This window comes from Vitis riparia, unplaced genomic scaffold, assembly GCF_004353265.1.
Source record: "Vitis riparia cultivar Riparia Gloire de Montpellier isolate 1030 unplaced genomic scaffold, EGFV_Vit.rip_1.0 scaffold781_pilon_pilon, whole genome shotgun sequence".
Taxonomy (NCBI): Eukaryota; Viridiplantae; Streptophyta; class Magnoliopsida; order Vitales; family Vitaceae; genus Vitis; species Vitis riparia.
In genome coordinates, this window is record NW_023269779.1 from 38983 (window position 1) to 50928 (window position 11946).

General features: G+C 30.6%; 1 protein-coding gene across 1 annotated transcript; it reads left to right on the forward strand.

Moving 5' to 3' along the window:
* Positions 1-3816: 3816 nt before the first annotated feature.
* On the forward strand, positions 3817-10480 carry LOC117910569 (2-haloacrylate reductase-like). The gene is made up of 5 exons (XM_034824672.1): positions 3817-4030; positions 4958-5099; positions 6909-7135; positions 9186-9443; positions 9878-10480. The coding sequence occupies exons 1-5, from the start codon at positions 3989-3991 to the stop codon at positions 10202-10204; spliced, it is 996 nt and encodes a 331-aa protein (XP_034680563.1). The 5' UTR covers positions 3817-3988; the 3' UTR covers positions 10205-10480.
* Positions 10481-11946: the final 1466 nt, after the last annotated feature.

Consider the following 11946-nt stretch of genomic DNA (forward strand, 5'->3'; position numbering starts at 1 on the left):
CAATGTCTTCTAAAATTGGGGGATTTTCTACTTTATTTTCATCACTTAAACTAATATCCATCCCTTCTCTGAAAGTGGTTAGGCCAAATTATCTTATCTTTAAAGTTGGTTTGGGAGCGAATTTAAAAAGAAAAATGAAAAGCCTTCCTTAATATTTGGAAGCACTTTCTATATTTACAAGTAACATCATCCCTTACTATATTTAGAAAAGTAAAAAAGAAAACAGGTGAAAGGATAACCAAGAAACAATTTTCAATCTCCTATGGAATCTTTTACCTCTCCATGATATATCAGTCATGGCTCAAGAATATGGGAAAAATGAGGTCACATTAAAGTGATTATGCATCTAGAGAAAGAAAAATTTTATGAGATATTGAGATGTGCATTCACATGTTAATCAAACAAAATATATTACTCAAAACATTGAGATAATAAAATATATAATGTAAGAAAGGAGGAAACAAAATAAATACAACTTAAACACTAACTTAAAGCACTACTAGAATACTAACTTGTGACATTTATGAAAGATATGCAATTAAAAATTCAATTTACCATGAAGAATAGGCCACCTATGATGGCATCTTTGCTTTTGTGACCTACAAAATTAGTTTGCTAAGCTTAGATAACTCAGATCTCAATGATATCACAATGCATTGATGTTCATTGGTAATCTTATCCAACCATCTAGTTTGCTCTTCCAATTACCAATCTTGCACCTCTAATTGTCGAGTTTGTTCATCCAACTTGATATTCAACTTGATTTTGCAATTGGTCAAGCCTCTTTTTAGTTGTTATAAGCTCTATATGGTTGCATTGAGTTAAGATGTTAGCCACCTCACCATGACCAAGTCCTCAAACATAACCAGACTTGCTACCAAGTATAATCAAAGCAAATTTCATCTACAATCATTTGTATTGATCATAACGTGAAGGATTCAAAGGCTTGAGCATGCAAACATTCAATCATTTTCCCCTACATTTCATATGAACTAATATCATCAAAATTTAGATAAGGAAAACATAAACATTATCAATCTAATTGCATTATTTGCAAGTAATTTTTAATCATGTCCCTTACAACAACAAAATAATAGAGATTCAATAATCTAGTTCTAAGAAATAGGACAAGTATTGAAATTTAATGCACATTCTTCGACATTAGCATCAACATAATGGCATATACTAAAAACTTAATGAAAAAGATTTTTGCAAGACCACTTTGATCTTATCCGCATAGGCTGTAGATGGACCTACTGTTCGGGATTAAAAGAAGAAGGCAATGTCATGTGCACGAAAAGAATAAAGTAAGGTTAGAACGAATAAGCTGTTTGCGACAGTTGCTAAGGAATAGATTGTAATTCACCATTCTTGACCATTAAAAAGTTGACAAATAGGCTACTTGAGAATGACACTATCCGGAAGTGATATGCTTAAAATAAGACAGGGGACATGCAAAATATGCAAAGAAGAGGATTTGGCTAGCAACTAGATAAGAGAAAAGGGAAAGTGTTTCATAAGAAGCTGTTAGAGGAAGGATCGGAGGAATTAAGCCATGTCAATAGTAAGAAAAAAAAGGGCAATCGAAAGGGAAATAAAAAGATCGACACATGCTATCACTTGTAAGTATATCAAACATCTTTTTTATGCATGAAGAAAATGTAGAAATCGAGAGAATATTAGAAACTTGAAGGTACTTACATACAAACATTCAATCATTTTTCCCAACAATTCAATCAATAAGGCTTCAATTAAATTTAATTAATTAACATTATATAAATTGAATTTAAAATATTTTTACAAAATCAAAACAATTTTTTTTTTTTTAAAAAAAAAAAACAATTTGTCCAAACAAGACTTTTTGTTTAAACAAGACTTTTTGTTTTTTATTTTTAAAATCTCTTTATAAAAACAACTTACCAAGTATTCTTATTTTTATAAAACATTAAAAAAAAAATGGTTTTTTAACTTAAAAACAATTTCTCAAAAAAAAAAAAAAAAAAAAACATAAGAAATCATGATCAAACAAGAAAAATAGTTTTGACAATTAAAAAAAATTATTTATCTTTAACTCATACATAATTGTAGATTTATTTTTTATTTTTTAATAAGACTTAACTTGAATTTGATTTCATATTATTATAAATTAAATTTATAAAAATTTTATAAAATAAAAGTAAAACATAGTTTTGAAAACTATAAATTCTTTCATTCAAACAAGCCTTTTGTTTTTTGTTTTAAAAAACTATTTTTAAAAAATTTTGTCAAATACTCTTGTTTTTTAAAATTCTAGAAAACTATTTTTTTTCTTTATTTTGAAAATAATTTTTAAAAACACCATCAAACCGACCCTTAAAGTTGGAAATAATTTTGAGAGATAAAAAAATAAGGCAAGTGACAAATCTTTGAAGAATCATTTAAACAATGGATACACTTTTTGTTTTATAAAACATTACCAAAATAAATTTAATACTTAAATATTTTCGTTTATATAACGAAAATGAAATCGAAGATTTCATATAGTAATTTTGATTGAAAAATCAATCTAATTTATTTTGTACCCTTCACTCAAATGAGAAAATGGCTCCGAACCTACTAGATCAAACCTATGGAACTTATGGAAGGGAACAAAAGGATGTTGCTCGAGTCTTCCATTATATGTGGTTAGATGTATATGGATATGCCAAATATCATTTTTAATGGAATATTATACTTGATGAATAGATATATTGCATGAAGCTTATATTTCATTTTTAAAAAGAATAAAGAATATAATGAAAACATATCATTTTATCCTACATCACAATATTTGTTATTAAAAAAAATGTCAAATCTCTCATGTTTAGTGTTATTTGAAAATCATTTTATAATTTAAAATTAGTACGTATTTTTTTATTCATAATATTAATAAAAATTATATGATGAGATTAAATGTAAAAATTTTTTATATATAGACTACATATAAATTTAAATTTTTAATTAATTTCCTTTTGTTTATTATAAGGAATAATATAAAAATAAATAAAGAAAATGAATAAGAATAGTAAATTTATGATTATATGATTATTATATTACATGTATAAAAAGGAAATAAGATAGTATAAGTCACTTTGATAACTGTGTTCGAAAATAGTTTTTGTTCTTTGAAAAAAAAATAGAAAAACACATTTAAAAACCAAAAAATAAAAAAAGAAAGTGTTTTTATATAACATTTTTTAATTATTTTCAATTATTATCATTTATGTTTTTGAAAACTATTTTAAAAATATGAAAAATGATTAAAAATAAATTACTACATATTTTTAAAATGTATTTAAAAATAGGAAAAAATAAAATAAAAACATTCAAATTTCTTAGAAGATATTTGTTATACAAAATGTTTTAGAAATTTTTTCAAAAACTGTTTTTCAAAATTGTTTTTGAAAATAATTATCAAATAAACTTATACTCTTTATCTCATATTTGATTGAAAATGACATAAAATAAATGATGAAATTACTCATTCAATTCAGTTATTAACATTGACATATTTCATTGTGCAAAAAAAAACACAGTTAAAGATTATTGTTTAGAATTAATTATTTAAAAGAATAAAATAATCCCTAAAATTGTGAATCTGACACTTCTTATATTTGTATTTGAAAAATAATCTGTTTTTACCCTAAATACCATTTATCATTTAAAGTATTCAGGCTTAAAATTTTGGTTTTTTTATTAAAAAAAAAAGGGTATTTTGGTAAATGAGGTAAAAAAATGGAGGGTTTAAGAGTTTACAAAATGAGTAATATTTTACAAAATGAGTTTTACAAGTCAAGGATTACATCACGATCATCTACTCCCAAACCCATTTGTTTCAGGCCGTCACCAGAAAAGGCCATTACCAATTCTACTCCACACACTGCTCAGTAAGAAGGGGAACACCTCCTTACAACCCAAAATCACTGCCAAACCAGTGCCTAGGGCATTTTTCACTTCAGCAGCTGCAACCATGGTAAAAGCCATCAGGGTTCATGAACTTGGTGGTCCTGAGGTCTGTTTCTCTTTCTCCCTCTCTTTTTTTCTAAAATCTCGGTTACCCTGCTTCATTAAATCCATTTGGAACAAACCCAATTCTGTGCTGTAATTCCCAATTTCATGTTTTGCCTGTTTGCTCTGTTTGGTTGCTGAGAAAACAAAAAGTCCTTCCCTTGACCAAGCCCAGTCTATGATCTGGGGTCTCTCGAGGTGGATGTTGATTTTGAGAATCCAGATCTTTAACAATTTCTTTCTTTTCCCCAGTTTTTCTCAGCAACCGAGAGCAGGGCTACATCATTTCTATTGAAGTTCCTCTGTTTCTTGTCTTGAAAAAGTTATGCCCTTTTTTTTTTTTTTTTTCCTTGTTTGGGTTATCTGCTAGTTGGTCATTTCTTGTAAGGTTCATGTTGATTATGGACAAATTGGGAAGATTATGTTGATCGTTGATATATTCCTAATGATTAACATTAGTTGTATTTGGAATGCAATGGTGTTGGGTCATGCTTTAGTTTGGTTAGTCGTAACAACTCGCAGATATTATATGGTGGATGAATTTGGACTATATCAATTTCAATTTTATCAGTAAAAAACTTGTGATATGCAATCTGCTTAGAGAATCAAAGAATGAATGATAAAAATTTCCAACATCCACTATTTTCTTTGTGAGATAAAAAGATTACTTCGGCTAGAAGCCTAAAGGTTTCTAGGAGTGATTCCTAGAGTTCTTTAAGTGATTCTAAACATTTACCCTCCTTGCATTTCACTTCCCTGTTCTGCATCATGATTTCATTTGAATTGTTGACCTTTTTATTTACAATTTGCTACAATTTCCATATATTATGTTCTGATTGGAGTAGCTCTAATTTTGGAGCACCATATATGCATGTGCTTCCAACATTATTGTTGCCCATTTTTACTTATTAGAAGATCAAAATGATGATAGGTCCTGAAGTGGGAGGATGTTGAAATAGGAGAGCCAAATGAGGGTGAGATCTGTGTGAAGAACCAGGCCATCGGGGTTAACTTCATTGATATCTACTACTGCAAAGGAGTTTATAAGGCCGCTACAATGCCATTTACCCCAGGTTTGTTTTATTTCTTCTTCTTCACTAAGGAAGAAAATCTCGTTCCTATCAAGATTGAAAGTAGAATGATGAATAAGTAGATACAACTAAGTGATTCCTAACGTCCTGGTTAGGGCATATATCATTTGTGATTGCTTCATTTGCAAGCCTAAATTTCAAATATAGCAGGGCATCACTTTCTGATTGCTTTGTCTTCCCATGTTTAATTGTCTAAAGGAAAGTATTATGACTGATACATAAAATGATTGCTTATGAAGATGAGTAAAATAAGGATACAATTGCTGATGGTAAACATCTTACCGCGAGGAATATTCTTTTCAGGAGAACAGTCAAGTGCTTCAGGATGCATTTTTTAGGGTATAAGAGCTATTATGAAACATTCCAGCCACAAAAAGAATGACATATTAAAATTCATATCCTATGCAATCCCAAGTGTTCTTATCATCATGGGAACACACTAGTGTGTGACAAAGTTGTGATCATAGATAATTAAATGGAATAACTAGGACTCTGATACCATGTTAAGTAACTAATTTTCCTAAAAGCTTAAGCTTCATAGGACTTGCCCCACAATATATATCATGCTCCAACAAATCTCATTAACACTTTAAGAATTGTTCTTCAATTTGAACCTACTGCTATAAAGGAGACAATTAAGAGCCCTTTTTGATCCATCTTTTAGCATTTATGTTCTTTACTGTTATTTGCTGCACAAAGCACTGTGGTATCAAATGTCTATTTACCATATGCGGTTCCTGTCAATACTGAGGAACCTTGATTTCATCTATATTTAAATTGAACTCATCCATAGCCAGACCATCCACCTTCATTACTGCTGGAAAAGTTACTGATTCTCTCAACCTGCATGGCACAAAACAAAACAAAACAAAACGAAAAGGAAAAAAAAATAAAATCCTCTTTCTAGCTGGTTAAGCACATTTCTCCCATTTCAAACTGTGACAAAACCTGGGTGAGTTTTTTTTAATATCCAAAAACATGAACTTGCATCACTGTTTTAGACCTTGAACAATGTGGCCCAACTGCATATACTATTTCCTGAATGTAAAACTATTGTGATAGTGTCGCTTCCATGAGTCATCAGTTTGGGAAAAATGATTTAGTCTTGCAGTCTTGCACATCACAACCACTCTTGGTTTTATATTTTTTGTTTCTTTTGTTGCTGTTTCAAAGGATGTATCATCCTAGTACCTCTCTTTATTTCAATAAATCCTCATGTATTAGGGAAAAAAAGTTGCACAATATTGGTCCTACTGTTCCCTCCATGGAAAGTTGCTCCTTCCATTATCCTTGTTATCCATAACTTTGTTTTTGCAAGACAGCCAACGAGGAGACTGAAATTTGGTACCTTAATTATTATTTTTTGCAAGATAAGTTTGGTGTTTGTTTCTACCTGTTCCCCATATAATATGGAGCCATTCTTTATCAATGAAGTGAAACCAGAAACTTATATGAAAATAAATAAATAAAAAGAAATTAGACAAATGGGCTCATGAATTTTTAGCTTAACAAATCACATGACATTTTGCATGAGCTTTTGCAAGAATTGTGGAAAGCAAGATCTTAGAATCCTAATGTAATTTTCTGTTTTGCTGTAAGGATTGATCATTGAACTCTCAAATGGATCTTTTGAAGATTGGTTTTTTCATTTTTTGAGACTTTAAAAGTCATGATATATGTGGAGATCTTAAGAATTTTTTCTTAGTGCAGGAATTTGAAATGGATTTACCATTTTGATTCTAGGTTATAAAGTGAAACTAGCTAATTTTCAAGAGTTTTCCTCTGTTGCAGGTATGGAGGCTGTTGGAGTGGTGACAGCTGTGGGCCCTGGTATAACAGGCAGGAAAGTTGGAGATGTTGTTGCTTATGCTGGTACCCCAATGGGCTCATATAGTGAAGAGCAGATTCTTCCTGCAGACAAGGTGGTGCCAGTACCTCCTTCTATTGACCCTACTGTTGGAGCATCAATCATGCTTAAGGGTATGACAGCTCATTTTCTTGTCCGCCGCTGCTTCAAGGTAGGTTAAATGTTCATCCAATGGCATTTTGAGTTGGTCACAAAAATTCATTAAAATTAGGGTATGACATAAGTTTTGAATGGGAAGAAGTTCTGATTTTGTTATCCTAATCTGTGTTCATTGAAATCCTCTGAGAATATGCAAGCCCAAACGTGTGCATGTTATTATATAAATATTTTATTTAGGCAGGTGCATATAACTGCATAGTAATAAGTATGATAATTATTGCTATTATTGTCATTGTTCCATTTTTTTCTCTCAATTGTTTCAGGTTTGCTGCATGGCCTTGTTTTGATAATCCACTTTATCTATTTGTACGAGTTTATTTTACATGGACGCTTCAAAATATGTAAAGCCCTTGCTGGACATGACATGACATGACATGACAAGAGTTTGAATATATATTCAGTAGGTTGTTCAACAAACACAAAGAACAAGTCCCTATTACACCATAAGCAACCTTAAGCTAATGTTGGAAATTTGAGACCTTAGTAATGCACTTCAATTTGAATATGGGTTAGTATGATAGAAAAGGGTAATTAGATTATTTAGCCAAATCCTTGTGTCCTAGACGAATTTGATGCTTAGACAGACACCATCAATGGACACTTGTACTGGAGTTAATGTAACATAGGTTTGAGTCAATTGTTTGTTACCTTTAATTGCATTAGATTATTTAGCCTCATCTCTGTGTCCCTGTGTCACAAGATCTGTGAATTAAACAAATGGGACACATGCACAGCAGCTGACCTCTCGAGTCCATATAACATAGGGATGACTTAACTTTAGTTGCTTTTAACCAAAATATGGTAACAACAATGGTCCAAAAGAGTATGGAAATATCAGGTTAAGATAATAATATAGATCCTACTCTTCATATGATGTAGATCTTTTTATGGCATGTCTATTACTTATATGATGAAGATTCTGTTAATGATTTTAAGAATTTAACATTAATCTCATGTCAAGATCATGGGCAATTTGACAATTTGATATATTTCTTTAAGTCAAGGGAATCTATAAAAGCGAAGGAAAACTGTTTGTAAATTTTTACAGAAATTAATATCTGAGGTAATGTTTTGAAATGCCAAATGTGATTTCAAAACTGCTATCTTATTCAAAATGTAAGTAGGTTGTCCATTCAATCAAACAAAAAAGAAAAAAAAAAGTCAAAAAATACAAAATAAGTATTTCACAGATAATCTAAGTGTTGCTCTAAGATAAAATAAAATAAATCCTTTATATTATTATGCAACTCAGTTCAGGTTAGTTTATAGCCAACCTAGAAGTGAACTAACCTTGCTTAGTTGAGTTCCATAAACCAAATCCAGTTTTGCCTAACCAATCAGGACAATGATCAGATTGGTTTGTTTAGTTTGAGTTGTACTTAAAAGTCTGACTTTTGTGCAGTATCAGGATTCTAACACACAAACCCCTTAAGAAATCCTAGAACCAAAATAAATCCAGTTCTTTATGTTCAGCATTTCAAGAAACCTTTAAAAAGCATGTTAACTTAGTATGGTAAAACCATATAAATAAGCCCAAAAAGATTCTCAGTTTTTGGTGACAGCCAAACCCTTGAATAAAAGACGTGGGCTAAATCAAGCCTCTCTCTGTATGCTATTCAACAACTGTTGGAGGGCTTACATTACAAAATTCTGATGCACTTGACATGAAAAAGAGAATAGCACAATGGAACTGTTCATACATGCATTATACAGAATACTACATGTTATGTAGGGCCCAGTTTGCAGTCTAGGTTGGTTTACCCAGGTCATCCCAGAACCCAAAACCTGCATTCTTGGGTTCAGAATGTGACAAAGCAATGGCTGAATTGAATACCCTGTAGAACCGAACTGAGCCAACCCATTGAATCTGGTGGTCAGGTATCTGGCTGAACCATTTGAGAAGCAACCGAAGGAAGAAGAAGCTAGTTATTTGTGTCTCCATCTCCACATTTGCATTACTGAAATAATTAGAAGATAGCATTATTTGCATCATAGATTCACTCTTTAGTCATTCTAAGGATCTAAATTTCTTGCCATTTCAGGTTGAACCTGGACACATAGTCCTTGTCCATGCAGCAGCTGGTGGAGTTGGGTCTCTATTATGCCAGTGGGCAAATGCCCTTGGCGCCACTGTAATTGGAACTGTTTCAACAAATGAGAAGGCAGTTCAAGCCAAGGAGGATGGTTGTCACCATGTCATAATTTATAAGGAAGAGGATTTTGTTGCTCGGGTCAATGAGATTACTTCTGGCAATGGGGTTCATGTTGTTTATGATTCTGTAGGAAAAGACACCTTTCAGGTAATGACCATTCTATCATCATGATCAAAAGAAACTACAAATCTTTAGTTACTACAGTTTATCACAAGGTTAACTCTATTCTCATGAAAGCTAGCTCTATTCTCATGTGCTCCCACTGGCCGTATGGCTAACTCTATCCTTTTTCTTTTTCTTTTTCTTTTCTCCCTTTGTTCATGTGCTGCCTGTGTTTACTTTTGGGGTTTTTTCAGTTTAGACATAAATTAGAATGTTATATTTAAATGAAGATTGTCAACCTTAATGTTAAACTAACCCAGTGTCATAAAAACTGATTCTTAACCAACAGAGTGACATTAAGCCAATTTCACAACCACCTAGGGTGACCAATTTGTAGGTCAAGTTCAGTTCCCGGAGTTCCAAGTTTTACTTTAGATTTGGTGGTAAAAAGTTTCTAATTGTCAAGTTATCATATCCAGGGATCATTGGCATGCTTAAGGGCTCGTGGGTTCATGGTGAATTTTGGACAGTCATCAGGTATACCAGATCCAGTACCATTACCATCTCTGGGTGCTAAGTCCCTCTTCTTGACAAGGCCTTCCCTCATGCAATACACTGCAACCCGAGATGAGCTACTGGAAGCAGCTGGAGAGGTGTTTGCTAATGTTGCTTCAGGTGTCTTACGGGTTCGTGTAAATCACACATACCCCTTGTCACAAGCTGCACAGGCACATGCAGACCTCGTGAGTCGGAAAACTTCTGGGTGTATTGTGCTGATACCAGACTGCATTGGCACTACGTCCTGAACTCATGACTGGTAAATTCTCTAAAGGATCTATGTTTATTAGTTTACACAATGGACATACCATTTGAGGTCATGTTGGGGTTGGTTTGTAGTTGGTGGCCTGTGAAGGTCAGTCACATGTGTGCAAAAACACAATTATGCAGACTAGAAATGGATTCCGTTGCTGCTTGAATTCCCTTCCGGTCGAGTTGAGGTTATATGTGTGCATGAAATATATGTATAGAAGCACTAGTTGATATGATGTCAACCCATCAATGGACTAGAATCATTGACCTTAGTATTCTGGTTGATGCAGAAATTTAGGAAAACGCCAAACAACGTGAACAATTCTCTCCTTTAGAAGGTATGATTGTAGTTATTTTCAAAACAAAAAACAAACAAAGAATCATAGGGGCATTTTTCTATATTATGAGGTATTTAGCATTACATTCAAATTAATAGTTAGATTACCTTTGAAGATAGTGTAAAGAAAAGATTGGTACTTCTACCAATGCAAGGCATCCAAGAGTTAGAAAACTTGGTCCTTGGTTGTCAATTATTTTTTAAAACAGTTTTCTATTTTCTAAAACAAAAATATAGGAAAATAGGTTTTATAATTAGAAAACAATGTGTTTTCAGCCATTGTTTTTACTTGTTTTTTTAGCATGATTTTAAAAAATAATTATACAAATATAGAAAATAACTAAAATAAAAAATCATAAATAAAAGTTATTTTTAAAACATGAAAAATAGATTAAAAACATTTTTCAAGCATTCAAACAAACTTTTATTTTATAAAATATTAAAAAAAAATGGTTCTCACAACTTGTTTTTAAAAACTATTTTTGAAAATATTTTTCAAATAGGCTTTATATTTGCTTTGAAAGTTGGAGAGCTACACGTTTGATTTTTGATCACTAATATATGTTTTTGTTTATTCTATTATTATGATAAATGATTTAAAACCAAAATGTTTTAAGTAAATTGACATGATTAAAATCATACTTTCTTGTACAAAAGTTGTTTCACATTTTTGGCAATTTAAGAACACTTTTCACCCAATATATTTTCATGTTTATTATGTTAATTTATTTAATTTTTTATTTTTATATATAGTTAGTAATTATCGTCTCAAGTGTTGAAAGCTTCAAAGCACACCTTAGGACAACATAGCAGGCCACCCTGCCTATGGTTACATAGATTTCACATGCATGTGTTAGAGTAGGTTGACAAAAATGACCTATTTTATATTAAATTAGATATTGATTAAAAAAAATATTTTTATCTCAAATTTTCTCTTTAAATTAATTTAATTACTTATTATTAAAAATACAAACTAATTTAGTTTTATCCTCTTTCATTATTTATATGATAAATAATAAATATTTGAATTTTTCAACTTTATTTATTACTTATAAAAAATAAATTTTTTTTATAGGTGATCATATTAATAGTTTCTTTAATTAAATTATATTATATTTAACTTGTTACAAAAATGTTCAAAAACTTGACAAAAATAAGAACGTTTAAAATAAATTATGAATTTTATTTTATTGGAGCTTTATATATATATATATATATATATTATTTTATTTCATTTTATAAAAAAAAAAATTTATTATATATTTTTTTAGTGTATTAAATATTTTTTTTTAATGAATAATTTTATTTTGTTTTAATTTTTAAATTAATTTTATGAGATAAACTTTAAAATTAAAATTATTATTCTTTAATTTAAAATGTAACCGTCAAAAGAATAAAAAT